The sequence below is a fragment of the Phytophthora sojae genome (genome assembly GCF_000149755.1).
Source record: "Phytophthora sojae unplaced genomic scaffold PHYSOscaffold_5, whole genome shotgun sequence".
Lineage (NCBI taxonomy): Eukaryota > Oomycota > Peronosporomycetes > Peronosporales > Peronosporaceae > Phytophthora > Phytophthora sojae.
This window is the reverse complement of record NW_009258119.1, coordinates 5447131-5467802: the sequence shown is the minus strand read 5'-3', so window position 1 is coordinate 5467802 and position 20672 is coordinate 5447131. Positions and strand designations below refer to the sequence as shown.

Below are 20672 nucleotides of genomic sequence, written 5' to 3'. Positions count from 1 at the left end.
CGGCATGAGGGGCACGACGGTGGTTGGCACGAGGCTGCATTGGCAGAGCCACACGCAGCACGAGCGGATCGACGTGGAGAAGCTGCTGCGTCAGCTGCGCGAGTTTTGCGCGCGTGCCGCGACCTACGCGGATGGCGGGATCCTCATCGCCGTGGGACTTCCGGCCGCGACCTCCGCTACGATCACGGGAGCGCCGCCAGCGCCTTCTTCTCGCAGCGTCGACTCGATCTCGCCCACTTCCTCCAAAGCTACCAGCGTCTTTGTTGATTCGGTGCGGGAGTTCATGACGGAGCTGCAGAGCGAGGTGGCCTCGGGTGCTATTGCCGGCAAGGTGGAAATCATTCCAATGCTCTACTGGGGGAAGTTCGTGCCGGCGTTGAATGCTCTCGTTGGTACTGCGGCTGATCACTTCCCGGAGGCCGACACACTGCTGTTGCAGTCTTTAGAGATCGAGGTTGACGCGGCTGGGGTGGCGTTGCTACGCTCGAACTTCGACCCGGAGCACGATCTCGTCGTGGGCACGGTACTGCCCGGCCACACCTTCCAGCCGGATCCAGCGATGCAGCCGCTGGAACTGAGCGGGCTGACGTCGCCCTGGAACACGCTGGCGCTGTGGAACCTGCAGCAACTGACCAAGATTGGCTTCGCGCTCATGGGCGACGCATATCGTCTGCATGTTGAAGGCGTCGGGCCCGCCGGCGGAGATGAAGAAGTGTCGACCATCTCCATGTACCAGCAGCTCTTCGCCAACACGCCAGCCGCACCCACAAGGGCCAAGCTCATCCGAGTGCCCGGAGTCGTCTGGCAGGTGGCCGACTTCAAGGACCCGGAGCGCGTGGCCTGGCACACGATGAAAATGCGCAGCAAGAAGCAGCGCACGGCGGCGCAGATGACCAACTTCGGCGGCGTGGCTCCAGGCCGCGTGTACCACATAGAGCCCCGCAAGTAGAAAGATAAGCTTATCAACAAGATACAGCAACATGACAAGCCCAAGCTTCAGCTTGTTGTCGTTGCTGTTCACGGCAATCTGCGACACTGCGGGACGACAGACAAGATTACATACTTTACGGTACTGTCTGGCGCCCTCTTGAAGCCAAAGGCTGAGCGACAGACGACGTTACGAGGCGAATGGACTCGGGCGATGGCATCCAAGCGCGCGCAGCCTCTCTGCGCAAGGAAGCGGCTCAGCGGTGGCTCGTGAAGGACGAGCTGGTGTTCCTGCTGCTGCACCACAAACTCGTGGGCGTGCCGGTGCTGCGCTCGCTGCAGCTGCGACCGCCAAGTACGTCTCACGTCGCGTCGCGCTGCTTCATCTACTGCAGCCAAAGACTCACGCTCTGCTGCTGTGGGCAATGTGGTCACTGACTGACTGTCGATAGGCGGCACGCTGCTGTTCTACAATACGCTAGAGGTCTCGGACTACAAGAAGGACGGGTGGCACTGGCAGAAGCGAAAGGATAAGAGCGGACGGGTGCGGGGACGACGCTGTGGTATTGGGAGTCGCTGGAGCTGAGAATTAACTAGGTTGTGTGTGGTGTGTACCAGGTTCGCGAGGACCGCGCGAAGCTCGTGATCAACCGTGAAGTGATCATTCTGGGCACGTATGTGCACTCAGCTGAGACGTCAGTAAGTCCAAGTGCAGAGGATTAGTGGGAGGAGATATAGAGAGAGGCCTTGCAGGTGCTGACGAACTCTGGTTGTAGACATTCCATCGGAGAATCTACTCGGTGCGCGATTCGAAGGAGAACATCATTCTCGTCCATTACTTTGACGAGGTAAACAAGGAAACCGTGGGACGTCAGATGTCGGCAGATGTGTCCAAGAGCAGCGTGAATAAGGGGGTGAAGCGGTCGTTGCCTGTTGCTAGTACCAACTCGACAAGCGCGATACTGCCACTCAGGCAACCGAGCCCACCCAAGCCGTTGTCCTCTGAAGAGACGGTTGAATCCATCATGAAAAGTATGCAGGTGGCCAGTGTATCGTTCGTTAGATCATTTTGTCCTAACCTTTGGCTTTACTTTCTGTTCTCCAGACTGTTTTGAGATGGACTTCGAGCCTCAGACGACATCGTATCAGCCTTCAGCAACCCACCTCTCTGATACTGATCTGCTGCTGCTGAAGGACAACGTCATGGAAGGAATTACCTCTGAGTTCGGGGCCGACGATTTATTTAACGACCTAGCTCCTGCTACGTCCCCGGAGACGGGTGTTTGTGGGCTTGGAGGTCAGCAGACATTCGAGTTGGCTGAAATTTCAGATTTTTCACCGGACTGGGACTTTGGAGATGGCGGAGCCAAGATCTTGCTCTGTCTTGCAGCAAGGCTTCCGGAGAAATCGGCTCAAGATCCCACGAGACTCTTTGTGCAGTTTGGAGGCAAGCGAGTGCGCGCAGAAAAAGTCTCGGATACCGTACTTCGGTGCACTGGTGCGTTCTCATTGTAATTTGTGAGGAATACTTCTGCTGGGTTCTAACTGCGTCTGGTGTTTTTACGCAGCTCCTAGCTCACGTGACCTCGGCAGCGTCGACATCTTCGTGTGCCATTTGGGTGGGCCATCACAACAGACATGCATCCAGTTGTCCCACAAGAAGCAGTTTACGTATCGAAGTCACTACCAGGTGTCTCCTTCACTTGTTGGTGAAATTGCCAAAGAAAAACGTCGCTCAGGAGCAGCAGCTATTGACCCTCTGGAACTGACAGCGCCGTATTCATCGCCCGGGATTTCTGGTAAGCGAGGTCGATCACCAACCGTAATATCCCGAGCTACTGGAGGTCCAAAGCGATCAGAGGAAAGGCTGTCTGGTTCTAATAGGAACCTGTCTTCCTACGTCGAGTCGGATTGTAAGTCAATTCCCATGCTTCGCCTGCCTATTTATTTTGTTCTCCACTCTAACGTTTGTTGATAACCTTTGTTGTTTAGTGGACGAGCGGCAATGCAAAATTCGAGTGGTGGAGCGGTTGTCCGAATTTCACCAAGCAATACGAACAAAAGCAGCGGAACCTGCAGCTAAGGATGCGGGAGCTCTGCCCATTGCTTCCGGCCGTAGTAGCGTGGAGAAGAACAGATCTGGAGCCGAGCACAACTCCTCCGCACGAGCTATGCAGTCGTCTCCGGGGCTATCAACTAGCCAAATACAGCACACCAATCAGGAAAATCTGTCAGGCGAGGCTGCAGAAACTCCAAGTACGTTGGTATCATCCAGCGGAACGTCAATTGCGTTGGACGACTGTACAATTGAAGCATTGAGCGACAACGACCTGGAACAACTCTCCGAGAAACTACTGGAGCGGGTAGTGCGCCAACTTGTTACAGTCGCGCACACGAGCGAAGAACTGCTGGAGGAGCTCAACTCGCTGGATGAAACTGGTCTGAGCTTGCTGCACTACGTGAGCTTCTACAACTATTCACAGTTGGTGCCGGTACTGGTTGCTCACGGAGCACACATTAACCAGCAAAGCACTCAAGGCCAAACAGCACTTCACCTAGCAGCAGGATGCGGTCACGATGCAGTGGTTGATGTGCTACTGCAATCGGGAGCAGACTTACAAGTTCGCGATTTTGATGGGCTTACTGCTGCCGATCGTGCTGAAAAATCAGGTCACGCTGACGTTGCTGCTAAATTGCACCGGCACATGGGAGATGATACTTCTACGGATATGGGTGTTGTCGACGAGATTTACGGGTTTGGAGGATCACCGATGGAGATTGACGACGCCCCGACACCCTACATGGATGCTGGAGACATGGGCCTTTTGGAAGGCAGTAGTCATGTTGTCCCCACCGTACGCCCACCCCGTTCCCACTCAAACAGTTGCGAGAGTCCCTGCGAGGCAAGTTTAGCGTCTAAGGCAACATCATACGTACGTCCTCGGCATATTGTGTGTTTAGCGGCGAATATACGGGTACTAACCAGTGTGGCTTTGCTGTGAATTTGAATCGCAGGTGGGAGAAAACCAGGAGCACAATCGGAAGCTCTTGCTGGGGGCTTTCTCGACCATGAGTTTGCACGATAAGTGTGCGCTTTCGTTGAGTATCTCGCGAGACTCGGCTGGCCACCCTACCCGTCGTCGTGAAAGCAGCGTTGGAGACGAGATTCTGGTTTCTCCCAGCAGCAGCACGGGGACGTCGGCAGGCTTCGGTTCGTCCCCAGCGAGCATGGTCGGCATGGACAGCAATCTTGTCGGTGGCCGATTGATGCTATCTGGAACAGAGAACGACTCCGATGTTCAGAGTGTAATTGCTGAGGATGAGGAAGGCCTCAACAAGCTCCAAGCGGCTATGGAGCTCATGGGCCCAGAAGAAAGACAGTCGCTAGAAGACGAGGTGAAGGTTCTCCAGCACGGTATCCGGGCGTGGTTGCTCAAGAGGAACTGTAAGAACATGCGCGAAACGACCAAGCAACTGCGTGAAGCAACACAAACCATCGAGGATCAGCAAAAGCAGCAAGAGGCCGCAGACCACCGCTCCATGGTGGCTAGCGAGTTGTCAGAGCGAGAGCGTGCCGCCGTAACTGTCCAGGCGGCCACGCGTAGTATGCTCGCTCGCCGCAGCTTCTTGCAGACAAAACACGTTGCTATCAAGTTCCAGGCTGCCACGCGCGGTGTGCTGTGCCGCAAAAACTTTGCGCGTATGAAGGCCCATGCACTAGCGTCGCTGGTCATTCAGCGCAACGTCCGGGAGTGGTGGAACAAGCAACCCGCAGCTACACGACCAGGAAGTCTCGATAAAGTCGCTGACGTCGAAGAAGAAGATAGCACAGAAGAGAAAGCAGCGATACCGCCAAACACTTACGAGCAAGCATTGCATAACGGAGGGCTGCGCAATCCCCAGTAAACGTCAGTATAGCATAGCATAGCATAGTCCCTCGCCAAAACACGAACTTCTAGCAGCACTTCACTCTCCAACTCGTTCTATTTGCCGCTTCCCTGCATATCGACGGCTGTAACCTGCTCAATGAAGCTCTGACCTACTCCATCGCGTTGGCGCCTTCGTCCGTGTATCGCCGGAAGCCCGGGATGGGCGGCGTCCAGGTGGCCATGCCGCGCTCCTCGGGGACGGGAGCCATGTCATCCTCCAGGGCCTCGGCCTGCAGCTCAGCGGGCAGCGCGTTGATGGCCTCCCACTTGAGGTCGATCTTGGTCTGCACGTCGCGCATGAAGTGGTTGTGCTCGATGCTGCTCATGATGTTGTAGCGGCGGCCGATCTCCTGGTGGCGCTGCTTCTCCTCCTCTGTCCACTCCTCCCTACAGTCATCAATGCAATAATTAATTCATTAGTCCTACCGTTACAATAAGTATGAAGTGAATAAACAACTGCAGGCACCAGCAACGTACGCCTCGGGGTACTGGCCCTTGATGGCACGCAGCATCTGCTCGAAGTTGGCGTCGTCGCCGCCCTTCTTCTTGCCCTTCTTCTTGTCCTTCTTGGTCGCAAAGCCGCGCACGCCCGTGGAGGAGGAGGCGGCCTCGGCCAGTGCGCAGGCGGTCGCCCGCTTGGCGGTCACGGAAGTCACGCTACGCAGCAGCAGAGCCATGTCACTTTGGTCCTCGGTACTGTAGCTCTTGGAGTCTCTCGACCACAAGTGCGCCGGCAGTCAAAGCTGTCTATCACTAAGTACGAAATAGAGTCTACCACACGCAATAAATTGGATGTCATAAAATTAACGGAAAAGATAGAGCCCATGTTTTTAGTCAGAGGGGGTGAAATGAACCCAAATCTGTCGGGAGCGTCCAAGCGAAATCGACACCAGCGGCATTTGAGAGGCATGAAGAGCCTGCAAACTTCACCCCAGTGTCATGGCTAGTCATGGTATCCCCTTCTCAGCGCTGGGTCGGTCTTCAGAGGGCTTAAAGCGCCGGCAAAGCGACGTTTGGCAGCCGAAGATCACCTTAGCCCATAGGAATTGCATAGTGTTTGCAGGCCATGACACCCGTCCCACGAGCCGAACATGTTTGGCCATGTTTCAACATGTTTGAGATTTCTTACTTGTTTTTAGTATGGCGCTTGCCCTAACCCATTTAGAAAACATGGGCTGTATCAACGGCCTAAAATTAAATAGATTTGAACAATAATTGTGCCTTGACACACGTCGCAGACTTTTGGAGGACCACTTTTTCTTTCAGACGTCCACCTGGTCCTCGTGGTTGCTGGGGTGGTACTGCGCATTGGAGAAGTCTGGTGATGAGACGACCGTGGGGAATTCTGGTGGCTGGAAGCTGAACGCGCCTTGCAGATGCGGTGGCATCGGCTCCATGCTCGGAGGAGGCAGCAACGGCGGCCCAAATGGCATCGGCGGCCCTGGGTTGAAGTAGTACCGCGACGGCGGGGGCCCTGAAGGTGCTGGCAAGAAGTGCGGAGCTTGGAACCTTGAGTACGCGTCGCCATTGCCCGGTGAAAAGTACCGCACCACTTCTTTCGGTGCTGTTCTCCATAACGTGGACTCGCTCCAGGGAAGATTGACCGCGGGGTCTGGTAGCTCGCGTTGCCTCGTGAAGTCCCAGCCAAAGAGCGACGACGTGGACGCATAGACCTGTTGTAGCTGCCATTCGAGCTTGGCGTCTTCTTCACGGCGGCGCTGTTTTCTCCACCGACGACGTTCACGATCGTGCACACTCTCGACTACTTCTTCGTCGTCGGAATCCCCACCGACGCTTCTGCTGTCAAAGGCGATGCTGGTGTCACTGATGACATCTTCCAACGGGACGCTGATAACGTACTCGTCAAACTTCCTCTTGCCAGCAAAAGCCGTTCGCGTGGTGAAGTCTTCGGCTGATGCGAATGATTCTTGAGGTTGAAACACCAGCGCGTTGGGGTTTAATCCAGACAACTTCTTCGAGGGGGGCTCTGCTTCTGAAGCGGGTACTTCTTCGTCTGCGTCCAGTGCAGGCTCGTCGAGCGGTGCAGTCGACGAATTTGACTGACAATCACTGTCTAGAGAGGCTGACGTGGACTCAGGCATCGGCTCTGAGACGGGTTCTTCCTCCGGAACCTCAACACCCAAGCAATCTGCCTCGGGCCTATCCATTACGTCGTTCTTGGGAGGCTCGGGAGCTGAAGCAGCATGCATCGCTGATTTCTTCTTCTTTTTCTTCTTGTTTTTCTTTTTGCTGCTAGAAGTCGAGCTGCCTGCAGTCGTTTTGTCTTCTAGGGAAACCTCCAGCAGTAGCTGCTCCATTTGTTGAGCTGCCTCTTTCTCCAAGTAGCTGACATAGCTTCGTAGGATTAGCTTTTCAAAACAAAAAGCAGTCACCAAACAAAAGGTTAGTAACGTTCGAGTAACAACACGATACAATCGAGCGTACCTGCTCCACTAGCATCCCAATCAGGCGTTGATAGTTTGTCCACGTATTGATGGTTTCGCTTTCGGTCACGAACAGTTTGTTGAAGTTACTCTCTGTGAGTACATGGATCGACGTTAAGAAGCCTGCCAGCACTTCCCCCACCAGCGTGAAGAGTCGATCTGTGTCTTCGGCCAGCTCCGTCTTCACCGTCAGAATGCCTGTGACAGCATGCAACACCAGTAAATAAAAACGCTTTAGTGACCTACAGGAGGTACTAACGCTACGCACCTGTTCCTATATCCATAAACTCCATCGCTTCCAGCAGCTCGTATGTCCTCTCTGACGACGTATCTGTGACTGCACGCGTTTGCGACGGCGTGGCTGTTCGCTCTTGTACCGCCGGAATAGCATCAGCACCCACAGGTTTTGGCGCTGTTGCCCCTGTTGCTGTTGCCACCGTTGCAGCCGCTTTCTTGTTGGCGGCCGACGTATCTGTAGCTGTTCGGTTCGTTGTCTTGAGGTGGCGCTGCATCAGCCCGACACACAACAAGCTCAAGTTGAGCTTGTACAGCTGCTTCACGAGCTCCGGCTCGTCCAAAAACAATATCTGCTGACGCTCATTTACACTGAGCTGCTCCCAATACTGCCGGACGCTCTTCAGCACATTGGCCCCGTCGTCTTCATCTCCATGGCCGCTGCGTCGCGTGGTTGTCAATGGCGTGGCCAGTGACATCCAAATAGCTGGTCCAGGTCCATTCGCTCCTGCTCGAGCAACTGAAGGCTTCGCTCGCTTCCGACCGCGAGAAATGCCATTGCCAGCGCTCTTCTTCGCGTGATCCAGAGCGTCGGCAGCTTCACTGGCGCTGGGCGAGCGGATGGCCAAGTACGATTTCCAGATTGGCGCTGCGTCAGCGAAGCAGGCAACAACCACAATGCGCGGCACTGCAATTAGCACGTCATGTGATATCTACTCAACCGGCTGAGGTGGTCACGCACCATCCGCGGTCGACGCGGCCTTCTTGACGGCGGAAACGTTGCCTCGGGTCATCGACGTCATGACGATGATTCGCACTTGCTGATCCTTCAGCCAACGTTTCACAGTTACTTCCCGGACTACAACAACCCGACATGGATACATACTATTGTACGCCTGGTAGTCAATACACCTTTTTATTTTCGGACAACAATTTCAATTATTTTCGAGCACTAATTTCGGATCGATTCCAGCAGTCATTATTGTTCTGAGCACGACAATGGCGGACATCCAGCACAAGCGCGTGGCGATGAAGCTCAAGCAGGCGTGCGAGGAGACCGCGGCGCAGGCCATCGCGGCCACCACCGCCAGTGGCCAGGCGAGTCGCATCCACGGCAAGAACCGCAAGTTCGGCAGCCGCAAAGAGGCCATGGCAGCCAAGGCAAGACCCAGTCGAACAGTCTGACAATGGTACATCTACTACTGTACTACTACTCACTTCGGTTTCCTACTGTCAACAACGCATGCAGATTGCAGCAGCGAAGGCCAAGCGGGAAGCCAAAGAAGCTGCGGAGAAGTAAGAGGACTCACTCTCAGTATTTGATAACGGCGCGGACAATGTTGTTCGAGCCGCAATAGACTACCATATAGGAATATACAAGAGCGTCCGTTTTCCATTCCGTTTCAATGGCTTTCTCGTGCTGCTTTGCATCTCATTTCAGCTTTAATCGAGCTTCTCGCGCTGAACTGCGCTCGGCGGAATGAAGATGGAGAGTGAGCGACGCTCGTGGCCCGTGCTGCGAGCGCTGGTGGTGAAGAACTGGACGGTCAAGAGGCGCCATCCGTTCGCGACGTGGAGTGAAGTGCTCAACCCGCTGCTCTGCATCCTGCTGTTCGTGGCTCTGAAGAAGTTCGAGACCGACTTGGATGTCCCGGCGGGATGGGCTACCAGCGATGTCAACGCGTCAGCTCCGGGGTACGGCTCGACGTGGAATCTGTACGCGGCGACGGACTTCAACTCGGCATTGAATGAAGGTTTGAGTAGTGTGGGCATTGTTGTACCAGAAGACTCTTCAGGGGGCAGTTGGGGCAACAGCTCTTCGAACGGGACACTGTCCGCGAGCGCACTATTGGGAGTCTTGAGCAATAGCCTGAAGATCCCCAGGTTCTACTTCTCGGAAACGACTATGGCGGGATTGCTGCTGAGTTTATCCCTTCAGGCATTGATGGAAGGGCACAAACTCGATGAACTGGGCGAAGATGCACTTATGGATTGTGCTCTAAAGTTTCTGCTATTTGGTTATACTGGAGCTGAGCGGACCGCTTATCACGTTCCCAACGCTTGTCAGGGCAGAGTCGTGCCGTACAAGATTGCAATCACGCCTGACACGCCGTATACACGAGAGTACTTCGCCGCGGCGCTGGAAACTTGGTATCCGCGTGTTGCACTTGCTCCGGTCGTTAAAGGGATATCACTCTTGACTATCCCGAGCTTCAAAGACTCCCACGTGTTTTTCGATAATGAGACGGCGTTGGAGGAGTACGTTTCCAGTCGGGAATACGGTCTCGATCTGCAGCACCCGAAGATCTATGCTGCCATTACCTTTGAAGAGTTTCCTGAGAATACTGCAGCATTTGGAGCGTTGGAGGCTCACTCAATTGCGTATTCCTTACGGTTTAATTCGACTGGGAGTCTTGCGGCTGTGCCGAAGACCAAGAAGCCAAGACCCAACACCATTACGAAATTTGCACCAGCGGATGACAACATGGCTTATGCGACTCGAGGCTTCATGACCTTGCAGACTGTAGTGGCACGCTTTCTCAACTGCATGCCAACCTGGGACGCTCAGTCTGAAACAACGAATGGAACTTGCCAAGTCCCTCAGGCTGTTATGCCAGCGGATGCAGATAATGATCGTCGATTGCTGAAACAAGTGGAGAACGACATCATTATTGGTACTGCCTTTGCTTTGCTCAACTCGTTGAAGGACCTGATTACCAGTCTGGTCTCCGTGAGCCTGCCGAATGCGTCCGTGGATACAATTCCACCACTAGGCAGAGAAGCGCTGCTAGTGCCACTGCGTATGGCACCTCAACCTTTCCACGGTGCGGCCGTATACGGAAGTCCGACACAAGCGTTTCGCTATGCTCCGTTCTTCGAGAAGGTCGCCTTGGTGTTCCCTATAGGCTTCGTGCTGTCCTACTTGTACCTGGTATCGCGTGTCATCGTGTCTTTCCTAATGGAGAAAGAAACAAGATCCCGAGAGCTCATGCGAATCCTTGGTGCACGGGATAGCGAGCTCTTTGGCGGCTGGGTACTTGCTTACTTACCCATTTTACTATTGGGCGCGGTTCTGCAGACTTTCGGTGCTCATGGACTGTTGTTTCCCAACTCGGATACGAAATTGCTGTTCGTGTTTTTCTTCACTTTCGCTACGAGTAGCTTCAGCTACGGCTTTATGATCAGCAGTTTGTTCTCAAGAGCCCGCGCAGGGTCACTAGCAGGCATGGGGCTCTTCTTCATGATGTTTTTTATTTCCTACAGTTTCAATGACGACACCAGCGAGGTCGGTCGAACGTGCGCGGCACTCCTCCCACCAATTTCGTTGTCCCAAGGCATCGGAGTGATCGCAAAGCTGGAGTCCTACGGAATTGGCGTGACGGGAGATAATGCTGACGACGAAGTAAGCAACTTCCGGTTTGGAAATGCCGTTTGGATGCAGATTCTCGATACCGTGCTATACGTTCTACTCGGCAAGTATTTCGAGAAGGTTGTCCCGCAAGAATTTGGTGTAGCGGAGAAGTGGTATTTCTTTCTGACAAAAGCGTATTGGTGTCCTCAAGCCTCTCAACTTGTCTCCGCAGAGGCACAAACGAACGAGGAGCTTGACGTGGAGAACGATACGGTAGAGCCTATTCGACAAGACTTGAAGCAACAAGAGAATAGTGGTCGTGCCGTGGTCATTGCAGGCTTGCGGAAGGAATTCTCAGTGCCCGGCGGGAAAAAAATTGCGGTTCATGGACTCGATTTGAAGCTTTATGAGGGTCAAATCACGTGCTTGTTAGGACACAATGGAGCAGGGAAAACCACCGTAATGTCCATGCTTACAGGGATGACTCGACCAAGTAGCGGGAATGCTTGGGTCAGAGGCTATTCTGTCGTGAAAGATATGAGGAAAATCCGCCAGTCGCTTGGTTATTGCCCTCAGCACAGTGTTCTCTATCCGGATTTGACGGTGAAAGAGCATCTAATATTTTACGGCCGTCTGAAAGGATTCACACATGCAAGTGAGCTTACAGCTGAAGTTATCAAGAAAATCAACGAGGTCGGTTTGGTCGACAAGATCAATGTGCAATCCCACGCTCTTTCAGGTGGAATGCAACGTAAATTATCATTGGCAATTGCATTCCTGGGCAACAGCACGGTGGTCTTTCTGGATGAACCAACAGCGGGTATGGATCCGTATAGCCGACGCAGTACGTGGGAGCTCATCCAGCGCAACCGCGCAAGCCGCGTAGTCATTTTAACGACTCATTTCATGGACGAAGCAGACATTTTGGGCGACCGGATCGCTATCATGGCGGAGGGGAGGCTGCAATGCGTTGGGTCATCGCTGTTCTTGAAAAATCGCTTTGGTGTGGGCTATCGTCTCAGTTTCGTCCGACAGAGTGATGCTAAAGATTCTCGGTCTGCAACTTTGCTGGTTCATCAGCACGCGCCTCAAGCAAATGTCGCGTCGGATGTCGGAACGGAGCTCACTTTTCAGCTACCGTTTGAGGCCTCACCTGGATTCCCGGCATTATTTCGCGAGCTGGAGTCTCGTCAAGCCGAGCTGGGCATTCTCTCCTTCGCCATCTCTGTCACGACACTCGAGGAGATTTTTCTCAAGGTTGCCGAACGCGGTAGTACTGAAATACCAGGATTCCACGACGAGAAGGTCACGACGAGTTTGGTATCTGATAAACCGCCTATTTCTGAGACCTGGGAAACAGCGGTTGAAGTGCAGCCCCCAAACAGCAAAATTAAAGTCGCAGCGGAGCCAGACAGGTCTGAATCTGCCCCCACGCAGGCGTCATCCTTGCGTGCCATTAACACTTTTACCAACCAGATGAATGCACTGCTTCGCAAGCGACTGCAGTACGGAAAACGCGACTTCAACATGTTGTTTTTCAGCACCGTCCTTCCCGTTGCCGCCATCTTTGTCGGACTCTCGGCTCTAAAATTTAGCTCGGTTCTTGTGAACGACCCGAAACTAGAACTGTCTTCGACTGTGCAGTACCCGCTTGGACAGCAAACCCCAGTCCCATTCAGCTGCCCTGGCAATTTCGATGTCGGTAGTGGTGCAGGCACCGGCTGGTGCTCCGAGTTGGTTGATCCATCTTACTTTCCGGACGGTACTGCGTACGAACTCGCAATTGATACAACAGTGTATGATGGAGTCGCGACACCTACAGTTTTTGGAGTTTCTTACGATTCACCCTCAATCGAGCCGAACGACACGAGTGGTTATAACCTTCGGTTTGCAGAGTTGGTCTTTGAAAGAGGATACGGCTATACGTCTGGTGCGGACTATTCAGCTCCACCTACTCAATCTCCGGTGAAGGGGCAATTCGGAGGGTTTCTTTTGTATGCGTCAGAAACTACCAACACGTTGAGCTACAATGTTATGGCTAACGGATCATCAGCGCACGCTGCGCCGACGTACAAACAGATGATTGATACTGCTATCAACCGCTTCCTGCTCACCAAAACTGGACAAGCGAATCCAAACGTGACAGTTCGCGTATCTTCGCACCCACTGCCGCTTTCCTTCAAGACACGGTCGATCTTCAGCTCGTATCTGAGCTTTCCAGCTGTGGTGTTCATTGTGATTGCCTTCACCTTCATCCCAGCCTCGATGATGCCCTACATCGTCAAAGAGAAGCACCTGGAGCAGAACGCCAAATACCAACAACTTCTGTCCGGAATGTCGTTCTTCGCGTACTGGTTGGCAAACTTTGTTTTCGATGTGGCCGTGTATCTCGTGCCCATGACAGCAGCCATTCTGCTTCTAGGATCCTACGGTGTTACTGCGTCTTTGGGGGGCGCCGAGTCTTGCGATTCATGCACACAAGACGTTCCAGCTGCCACGGTCATGCTTTTTGTATTATTTGGCGCTGCTATCGCTCCAGCGACATACCTGCTATCTCATGTGATGGAGAAGCCCACCGAGTGTCTGCTCTACACGGTCATGATCAACTTCTTCTTGGGTCTTCTCTTGTTGCTGTTGAGTTTCACCATGAATTCTTTAGAGTCAACACGAGCAGCCAATGCAGTGCTCGTCTACATCTGGCGCTGCTCACCGTTATTCGCGTTTGGAAATGGCCTGCTCAACATTTTGCTGGCTGATCTACTAGCGACTTATGGGCTCACGAGTCAGACACGAAGTGCGTTTGACGCAGACATCGCTGGCACGGATATTTGGTACCTGCTCGTCGAGTGTCCAGTGTTTATACTTCTAACGATTGGGATCGACGTAGTCCAAGCTGGAACAGTGCGTTGGCGGATTGCTCGGTTCCTGGATAAACTCAACTCAGCGCGGCGCGTGTACACGCGCGTGCCTTGCAACAGCGCTAGACTGCACATTCAAAAGCCATTGGGCGGTAAAGTTGTCGATGCTGACCAAGCAGACGAAGATGTAGTCTCTGAAGCTCAGCGGGTTCATGAAAGCTATCACTCGTTGAATGCCAGCTCGGAAGTGGTGCAAGTCTTCGAGCTTGAAAAAGTCTATCCGAACGGCAAACGTGCTGTGAAAATGCTCTCGTTCGGGCTTCAGCAAGGCGAGTGCTTTGGATTTCTGGGTGTGAATGGAGCCGGGAAGACGACAACGATGAAGGTCCTCACGGGCGACTTACTGCCAACGTCCGGTACTGCCACGCTGAACGGCTTTGATATCCGCAAGGAGCGAAGACAAGCGCGCGAGTCGATCGGCTATTGTCCGCAGTTTGACGCATTAATCGACTTGCTAACTGTTCGCGAGCATTTGGAGCTCTTCGGCCGGTTTAAAGGCTACCATCGTGAAAGACTCGAGAAGGAGGTGGATCGCTTGATGAACAAACTCAAGATCCAAGCATTCGCCAACAAACTAGCAGGGAGCTTGAGCGGCGGGAACAAACGCAAGCTATCCCTTGCCATTGCAATGATAGGCGAGCCGAGTGTGCTGGTACTGGACGAACCGTCCACTGGCGTTGATCCGTTCTCGCGGCGTCTGTTGTGGGACGTGATCTTGGAGGCGTCCGTGCAATCGCGACGGTCGACGGTCATGCTAACAACCCATTCAATGGAGGAGTGCGAGGCTCTATGCAGCAAGGCCGGTATCATGGTGGACGGCCGTCTGCGCTGCTTTGGCAGCATCCCGCACTTGAAGACGCGCTTCGGCGACGGGTTCATGCTCGAATGCAAACTGGAGGGGCCCCCTTCGTACGCGATCTCAGATTTAACGCACCTTGTGTGTGACCATCTTCAAAATGCTGGTGCGGAGGAAACTGGAGCTCAGATCACTGCTGCTCAACTTGCAGGGGCCTGCGCGGTTCTCGGCAATGCAAAGCGTGCTGACGTTGCTGCTCCAGCGTTGTTCACCCAGCTTGGTCAAGGCAACGCCTCCATTGATGTAGCTTCATTTGCTAGTTGGTGGTTGCTGGAGGACTGCGTGCAGCACCTTGATGAGTTTCTTCGAGCACGATTCAGTGGTGTCACGCTGCTGGAGCGACAAGCCGACTTCTGCCGCTACAAGGTCTCCGGCATGAAAGCGGAGGAGGAGGAGGACGATGCAGCGCCACAAGTAGCCACTGCATTGTCACGCATGTTTGAGCTGGTGGAAGACGCCAAGAACAGGCTGGGCATCAAGGAGTACAGCCTGTCCCAGACAAGTCTGGAGCAGATCTTCAACTCGTTCGCTAGGCGGCGCGGTGCAGACTCGCGAAACTCCGGCAACGACGGCGCCGACTCGACGCAGGTCTCCGAGTAAGGGTCGACCTCTCCAGTCGAGTCGCCAGTCGCACCCGAACGCATCTCGAGTGATCGTGATGCAAGGCGTGAGGTGATCCTCCCCAACCAGCATGTCATGCACGCCGCGCTGGGCGCGACCACTCATTTCCCCCGCGCCTCGACGGCATGACCAAGGCGCTCTCTGCTACTGTACCAGAGGCGCCGTGGATTCTCGTCGAGTCGCGCGCGTTCAAACAGTAAAAGCTTTGCGCTGTCCGCGACGTGCACGCCCGATCGCCATTACCGCGGGAGATCGATCATAGCGAAAGTTCCGACCTGCAAACAGCGCTAACGCATTTTAATCCACGCTCCACATTGCATCGACTGCATCCGAGCAGCTTTAAAGCACGCACGAGCACATGCACAAGCCGCTCCAGCGTCGCCATCGCGTCCTTCGAGCAGGACATCCGACGCACTTCAACCCATCGCCCAGTTTCAAGAGGACGACGCCCCAGTAACTCAGGTGGCGCTCATTGGCGGAAATCTTCCCGCAAACCGTCTGCAATAGTATGTACGAAACATAAGAATCAGGCTGACTCTCTACTGCCGTTCGATGCTGCCTCATTCACCGATTGTGCGTCTAGCAAGAGGTACCCCCCCTCTACAAGTCCAAGATGGTCCGTGTGCTCTCGCTCTCCGCCGCCGCCGCCGTGGCCGTGCTGGCATCCTCGACCGCCGCGCTGGACCAGAAGCTCTACGGCATCAACTACGACCTGCGCCAGGGCCCCGACTGGGACCCGAGCAAGTGCAAGTCCGCGGACACCATCGCGTCCGACCTCAAGGTCCTGAGCACCATCACGTCCAACGTGCGCACGTACAGTCTGTCGGACTGCGACGTCTCGGGCGTGCTCACGGCCGCCAAGAAGCTGTCGCTCACCGTGTGGCTCGGCGTCTGGGTGTCCGAGGACTCCAAGGTCTACGACAACGAGGTGAAGGCCTTCAAGGAGCTCATCAGCGCCGGCCTCATCGACAGCAACGTCGTGGGAATCAACGTCGGCAGCGAGGCCGTCTACCGTGAGGACATCACGGCCGAGCAGGCCATCGAGTACGTGACCGACTTCAGGAAGGTCATGGCGGACAACGACATCAGCGTCCCGGTCAGCATCACGGACATCGTCGACACGTTCGTGCAGTACCCGGACATGCTCAAGGCTGGCGACATCGTGACCATCAACCAGTTCCCCTTCTGGGAGAAGACCCCGGCCAACAAGGGCGCCGCCCAGTTCAACAAGCGCATCCAGCCGCTGCTCAAGCTGGCCGGCGACATGGAGGTTATTATCAGTGAGACGGGCTGGCCCACGGGCGGCACGGCCACCAACGGCTCCGTGGCTTCGGAGGAGAACGCTGCCATCTACCTGAACGACTTTTACGAGCTGGCGGAGGCCAAGAAGTGGAAGTACTACTACTTCGCGGGCTTCGACACGCCCTACAAGGAGAAGCAGGCGGACGACGCCACCACGGTCGAGTCGCACTTCGGCATCTTCGACGAGACGGGAACCATGAAGTCGGCCTACGCCGACCTCAAGTTCACCAAGACGGGCGACTACTCGACCTCCTCGGGCAGCTCCACCACCACCAGCTCCGGTTCGTCCAGCGAGGCTGTGGGCACCGTCTCCCCCGGCGGCAGCGGCACGTCCACCACGACCAGCTCTGGTACCACTGGTACCACTGGAACCACGGGCACCTCGGACGCCACCACGTCGTCGTCGAACACCGACACGACGTCTAGCGCCACGACCGCTGACAGCGGATCGTCGCAGCTCATGGCCGCCAGCCTCGCCGCCTGCCTGGGTGTCGTCTCCACCATGCTCTGGAGCCTGTAAGCATGTTCGTATAGCTTCCGCGGTAACTAATGCACAAAGTGAGCTGTTATAGTTTTTCCATGGTCTTATTGGGAGGGGTGACAAAACAACTTCCGGAGCAAACCTGCGCAAGTTATGGCTTGAGATTTCATGACATCCGTCCTCTCTTGCTTTCCCGTTAAAGTACGACAGCAATTTAGGTCAATCCACATTCGCGATCGACCATGGCCAGCACCAACGCGCAGGCCGACGGGGCTGCCAGCAGCGACACCGCAAACGAAGGGCTGCTGGTGCTGGTGATCGACACCAATCCGGTGCACTGGTTCGCGCAGGGCGGCAGCGCGGCGGACCGCGCGGGGCTGCAGCAGCTCATCTCCAGCACGCTCGTGTTCGTGAACTCGTACCTGCTGCTGCACCGCAGCAACCGCATCGTGATCATCGCAGCCCATGCTGGCAAGAGCGCGATGCTGTACCCAGACCCAGAGCAGGACGACACGACTGGGAGCGCCGAACAGGCTGCCAGGGTGAACGCTGGCGTCATGCAGCGGCTGCAGCAGCTGAGCGACGCTCCGCTCGACCCGGCCAAGCCCAACCGAACGGCCATTGCCGCGTCACTGTCGCGTGCTCTTTGCTGTAAGTTGTAGCGCTCCTTATCGTTTTTGCTGTTGAATGTGTATTGACATCATTGTGTGACTTGGATGCACAGTCATCAACCGCGCCATCAACGAGGAGCCGGATCTGCGACCGCGGATCTTGGTCGTCCAGAAGTCTCCGGACGTGTCGGAGCACTACATCGCCATCATGAACGGCATCTTCTCGGCCCAGAAGAAGAGCGTTGCGGTCGACGCCTGCATCCTTGCAAACGAGCACTCGTCGTTCATGCAGCAAGCAGCGTATCTTACGGGCGGCATCTACTACAAGCCCAACGACCACAGCGGCCTGCTGCAGTATCTCATCTCGATCTACCTGCCAGACCCGTCCATGCGCAAGCTGCTGAAGCTTCCGTCACAGGACTCGGTGGACTTCCGCGCAATGTGCTTCTGCCACCGAGAGGTCATCTCCACGGCGTACGTGTGCCCCGTGTGCCTGTCGCTGTTTTGCGAGTTCCGACCCATCTGCTCCACGTGCGGCATCCGCAGCCACATCCAGCCCAAGAAGAACGGCTTGCTGAAGAAGCGCCCGCGCGTTGCCTAAAATAAAATGCAGTCGCTCAGACACAATTATCAACTCAATGCAATTTGTTGCCTTGAAGCGATGTTGTAGTTGCCGTTGACGTTGCCCAAGCAGCACAGCATCTTTACTCTCGAATTGGATTGGGTGAAAGTCGTCTCGTTGGCAAAATCAAGATTATGCGCACATTCTCGCGCGGTGTTTGGCTGAAATTGAGATCAACCAATAGGCGCCGCTCAACGGGTAAAACCAACTTGAGCTCTCGGCACCGACATACGCAGACTCTCCACGCAGCCAGCACACCACACCGCAGCACCATGAGCAGGTCCGAGCTCTTCTTCTACCGCTTTATCATTACGATGAAGCATTAACCCGTTTGGCATTGCACGCCATTATTTTGCTGCAGACCCACGATCGCAGAGGTTATCGCCGAGCGCAAGGCCAACAACACGGCGGCCTTCATCACCTTCGTGCCCTGCGGCTTCAAGACCAAGGCCGACACGGTGGAAATCCTGCTGGGCCTGCAGCGCGGCGGCGCCAACATCATCGAAGTGGGCATCCCGTACTCCGACCCTCAGGCTGATGGACCGACCATCCAGCGCGCCCACCAGGTGGGTGTGGACCAGGGCATCACGTTGACTGACGTGCTCGCCACCGTGAGCGAGGCGCGCGCCAAGGGCCTGACCACGCCCGTAGTGCTCATGGGCTACTACAACAACATTCTGCAGTACGGAGAGGACAAGATCTGCCCCGACGCTCAGAAAGGTGAGTGCGCTGTGCGCTGCTGCTGCTGGTGGATGAAATGGAGACGCGGACTAACTAGGTTATTGCTGTCTGCAGCCGGAGTGGATGGATTCATCATCGTGGACTTGCCGCCTGAGGAGGCCAAGCCGCTCAGCGACGACGCCGCCAAGCACGGCCTCGCTTACATTCCGCTGGTGTCGCCTACCACAACGGAGGACCGCATGAAGCTCATTGACTCGGTGGCGCACGGCTTCGTCTACTGCGTGAGTCTCACGGGCGTCACGGGAGCTCGCACCGACCTGCCGCCCAACCTTGACGCGTTCATGGCTACGAGTAAGTTGCTAGCTTCTGTTCTTGAAGCTTGTCCTTCGCAGCGCTGCTGACGTTTTATGCTTCTGTTGTCACCTATTTGTTGCAGTCCGCGCGAATGTGAAGCACCCGCTTGCGCTGGGTTTCGGTCTGTCTACCCGCCAGCACTTCGTGCTGGCGAGCGCGCTCGCGGACGGCGTCGTGATCGGCTCCAAGATTGTCAAGATCATTGAGGACGCGCCCGACACGGCGAGCCGCGCCGCCAACGTGGAGGCGTTCTGCAAGAGCATCGTGAACCCGTAGGCTGGCCTCGTACCTAGAACTGTCGTCTTTCAACTCTCCGTCGTGAGCGCACAACCCCCACACAATATACTACTAAATAGCGCTTTGTATTTGGCTTCGCTGGTGTGTCTTCCTTCTCCGGTCTTGATGATGCTGCTGCAGCTTGATCCTCTATGCCCTGAAATCTGTGAGTAAACTCGTTGCCTGTGGCTCGACCGGGTCAAGCGGGTCGCCTCTCAGGTCTCTCGCCAGCGTGGGTTCGAGTCCCGCCGACAGCAAAATCGGGGCCAAGCAATCCGTTCGTATTTAGGATAGTAGTATACAAATCGTAGCATACTTCGAAGCCCGGTGTGTCTGTGCCATTAGACTAAGGATCGGGTCAAAATGTGTGCGATAGTGACCAAGCGTGTCAGGGTGTCAGTACTGGGTGATTCGCCAAAATGGCGCATTAGTCTCAGAATCTGCCAATCGACATGCGCACATTCTCCCTTTTTCAGCGAATGAAAGCAAGCGACGCGAAACGGCGCGGCTCGCTTCAACTTGACCCTTGGCGGTTACTTTGGATACGTGCGGGAAGACGGCGATGGACGCGCTGGAGGCCAAGAAGAGCGAGGGCAATGCGCTGTTCCAGCAGCAACGCTTTGCCGAAGCGGTTCAAGTCTACACCTCGGTGCTTGATGGCTTGGCAAGCTTAGGGGCTGCCGAGGAGGCAGCTGTGCGACTCAACACGGCGGTGAGACTCAACCGCGCATGGGCGTGGATCCAGATGCCCGAAGGCGACGGCAGCGCCTTCACGCTAGCGGCAGCTGAGCAGGACTGCAGCGCTGTGATCGGTAGGGATCCATGCTGTGTGAAGGCGTTTTATCGCCGAGCGCTGGTGCGAGAGCGCATGAGCCACTGGAAGGTAAGATAATGATGCACGTGCTGCTACTCATGACCGGTAGTACCCTGACGGCTAACGATACTCTAGTCTGCAATGGAGGACGCGACCGCTATGAAGCGCTTAGAGCCCAGTAACCCTTCAGTAGGCCCGTTGCTGGAGAGGCTGCGACGACGTATACAAGAAGAGAAGGAGGCAAAGAGCT

At 55.2% G+C, this 20672-nt stretch overlaps 10 protein-coding genes across 10 annotated transcripts; 8 read left to right on the top strand and 2 right to left on the bottom strand.

Annotated features, from left to right (window-relative positions):
* Nucleotides 1-4: 4 nt before the first annotated feature.
* On the top strand, nucleotides 5-949 carry PHYSODRAFT_334280 (hypothetical protein; the record flags this gene model as incomplete). The annotated part of the gene is made up of 1 exon (XM_009531543.1): nucleotides 5-949. The coding sequence occupies one exon, from the start codon at nucleotides 5-7 to the stop codon at nucleotides 947-949; it is 945 nt and encodes a 314-aa protein (XP_009529838.1).
* A 179-nt stretch (nucleotides 950-1128) lies between these two features.
* Nucleotides 1129-4833, top strand: PHYSODRAFT_505751 (hypothetical protein; the record flags this gene model as incomplete). Its single annotated transcript, XM_009531542.1, has 9 exons — nucleotides 1129-1282; nucleotides 1380-1471; nucleotides 1546-1626; nucleotides 1704-1959; nucleotides 2033-2425; nucleotides 2496-2657; nucleotides 2787-2840; nucleotides 2920-3860; nucleotides 3943-4833. The coding sequence occupies 9 exons, from the start codon at nucleotides 1129-1131 to the stop codon at nucleotides 4831-4833; spliced, it is 3024 nt and encodes a 1007-aa protein (XP_009529837.1).
* A 133-nt stretch (nucleotides 4834-4966) lies between these two features.
* On the bottom strand, nucleotides 4967-5533 carry PHYSODRAFT_316187 (hypothetical protein; the record flags this gene model as incomplete). The annotated part of the gene is made up of 2 exons (XM_009531541.1): nucleotides 4967-5243; nucleotides 5334-5533. 2 exons carry the CDS (start codon nucleotides 5531-5533, stop codon nucleotides 4967-4969), a joined length of 477 nt encoding a protein of 158 aa, XP_009529836.1.
* A 585-nt stretch (nucleotides 5534-6118) lies between these two features.
* Nucleotides 6119-8013, bottom strand: PHYSODRAFT_505665 (hypothetical protein; the record flags this gene model as incomplete). Its single annotated transcript, XM_009531540.1, has 5 exons — nucleotides 6119-6949; nucleotides 7154-7225; nucleotides 7302-7498; nucleotides 7569-7617; nucleotides 7738-8013. The coding sequence occupies 5 exons, from the start codon at nucleotides 8011-8013 to the stop codon at nucleotides 6119-6121; spliced, it is 1425 nt and encodes a 474-aa protein (XP_009529835.1).
* A 520-nt stretch (nucleotides 8014-8533) lies between these two features.
* On the top strand, nucleotides 8534-8834 carry PHYSODRAFT_334276 (hypothetical protein; the record flags this gene model as incomplete). The annotated part of the gene is made up of 2 exons (XM_009531539.1): nucleotides 8534-8713; nucleotides 8784-8834. The coding sequence occupies 2 exons, from the start codon at nucleotides 8534-8536 to the stop codon at nucleotides 8832-8834; spliced, it is 231 nt and encodes a 76-aa protein (XP_009529834.1).
* Nucleotides 8835-9014: 180 nt separating this feature from the next.
* Nucleotides 9015-15260, top strand: PHYSODRAFT_505814 (hypothetical protein; the record flags this gene model as incomplete). The annotated part of the gene is made up of 4 exons (XM_009531538.1): nucleotides 9015-9299; nucleotides 9411-12201; nucleotides 12289-13787; nucleotides 13887-15260. The coding sequence occupies 4 exons, from the start codon at nucleotides 9015-9017 to the stop codon at nucleotides 15258-15260; spliced, it is 5949 nt and encodes a 1982-aa protein (XP_009529833.1).
* A 600-nt stretch (nucleotides 15261-15860) lies between these two features.
* Nucleotides 15861-17151, top strand: PHYSODRAFT_286434 (putative endo-1,3-beta-glucanase). The gene has a single exon (XM_009531537.1). It carries the CDS (start codon nucleotides 15895-15897, stop codon nucleotides 17101-17103), a length of 1209 nt encoding a protein of 402 aa, XP_009529832.1. The 5' UTR covers nucleotides 15861-15894; the 3' UTR covers nucleotides 17104-17151.
* Nucleotides 17152-17306: 155 nt separating this feature from the next.
* On the top strand, nucleotides 17307-18276 carry PHYSODRAFT_508027 (hypothetical protein; the record flags this gene model as incomplete). The annotated part of the gene is made up of 2 exons (XM_009531536.1): nucleotides 17307-17715; nucleotides 17789-18276. 2 exons carry the CDS (start codon nucleotides 17307-17309, stop codon nucleotides 18274-18276), a joined length of 897 nt encoding a protein of 298 aa, XP_009529831.1.
* Nucleotides 18277-18547: 271 nt separating this feature from the next.
* On the top strand, nucleotides 18548-19608 carry PHYSODRAFT_560618 (tryptophan synthase; the record flags this gene model as incomplete). Its single annotated transcript, XM_009531535.1, has 4 exons — nucleotides 18548-18577; nucleotides 18659-19017; nucleotides 19093-19329; nucleotides 19415-19608. The coding sequence occupies exons 1-4, from the start codon at nucleotides 18570-18572 to the stop codon at nucleotides 19606-19608; spliced, it is 798 nt and encodes a 265-aa protein (XP_009529830.1). The 5' UTR covers nucleotides 18548-18569.
* Nucleotides 19609-20170: 562 nt separating this feature from the next.
* PHYSODRAFT_505149 (hypothetical protein) lies at nucleotides 20171-20500 on the top strand (the record flags this gene model as incomplete). Its single annotated transcript, XM_009531534.1, has 1 exon — nucleotides 20171-20500. One exon carries the CDS (start codon nucleotides 20171-20173, stop codon nucleotides 20498-20500), a length of 330 nt encoding a protein of 109 aa, XP_009529829.1.
* Nucleotides 20501-20672: the final 172 nt, after the last annotated feature.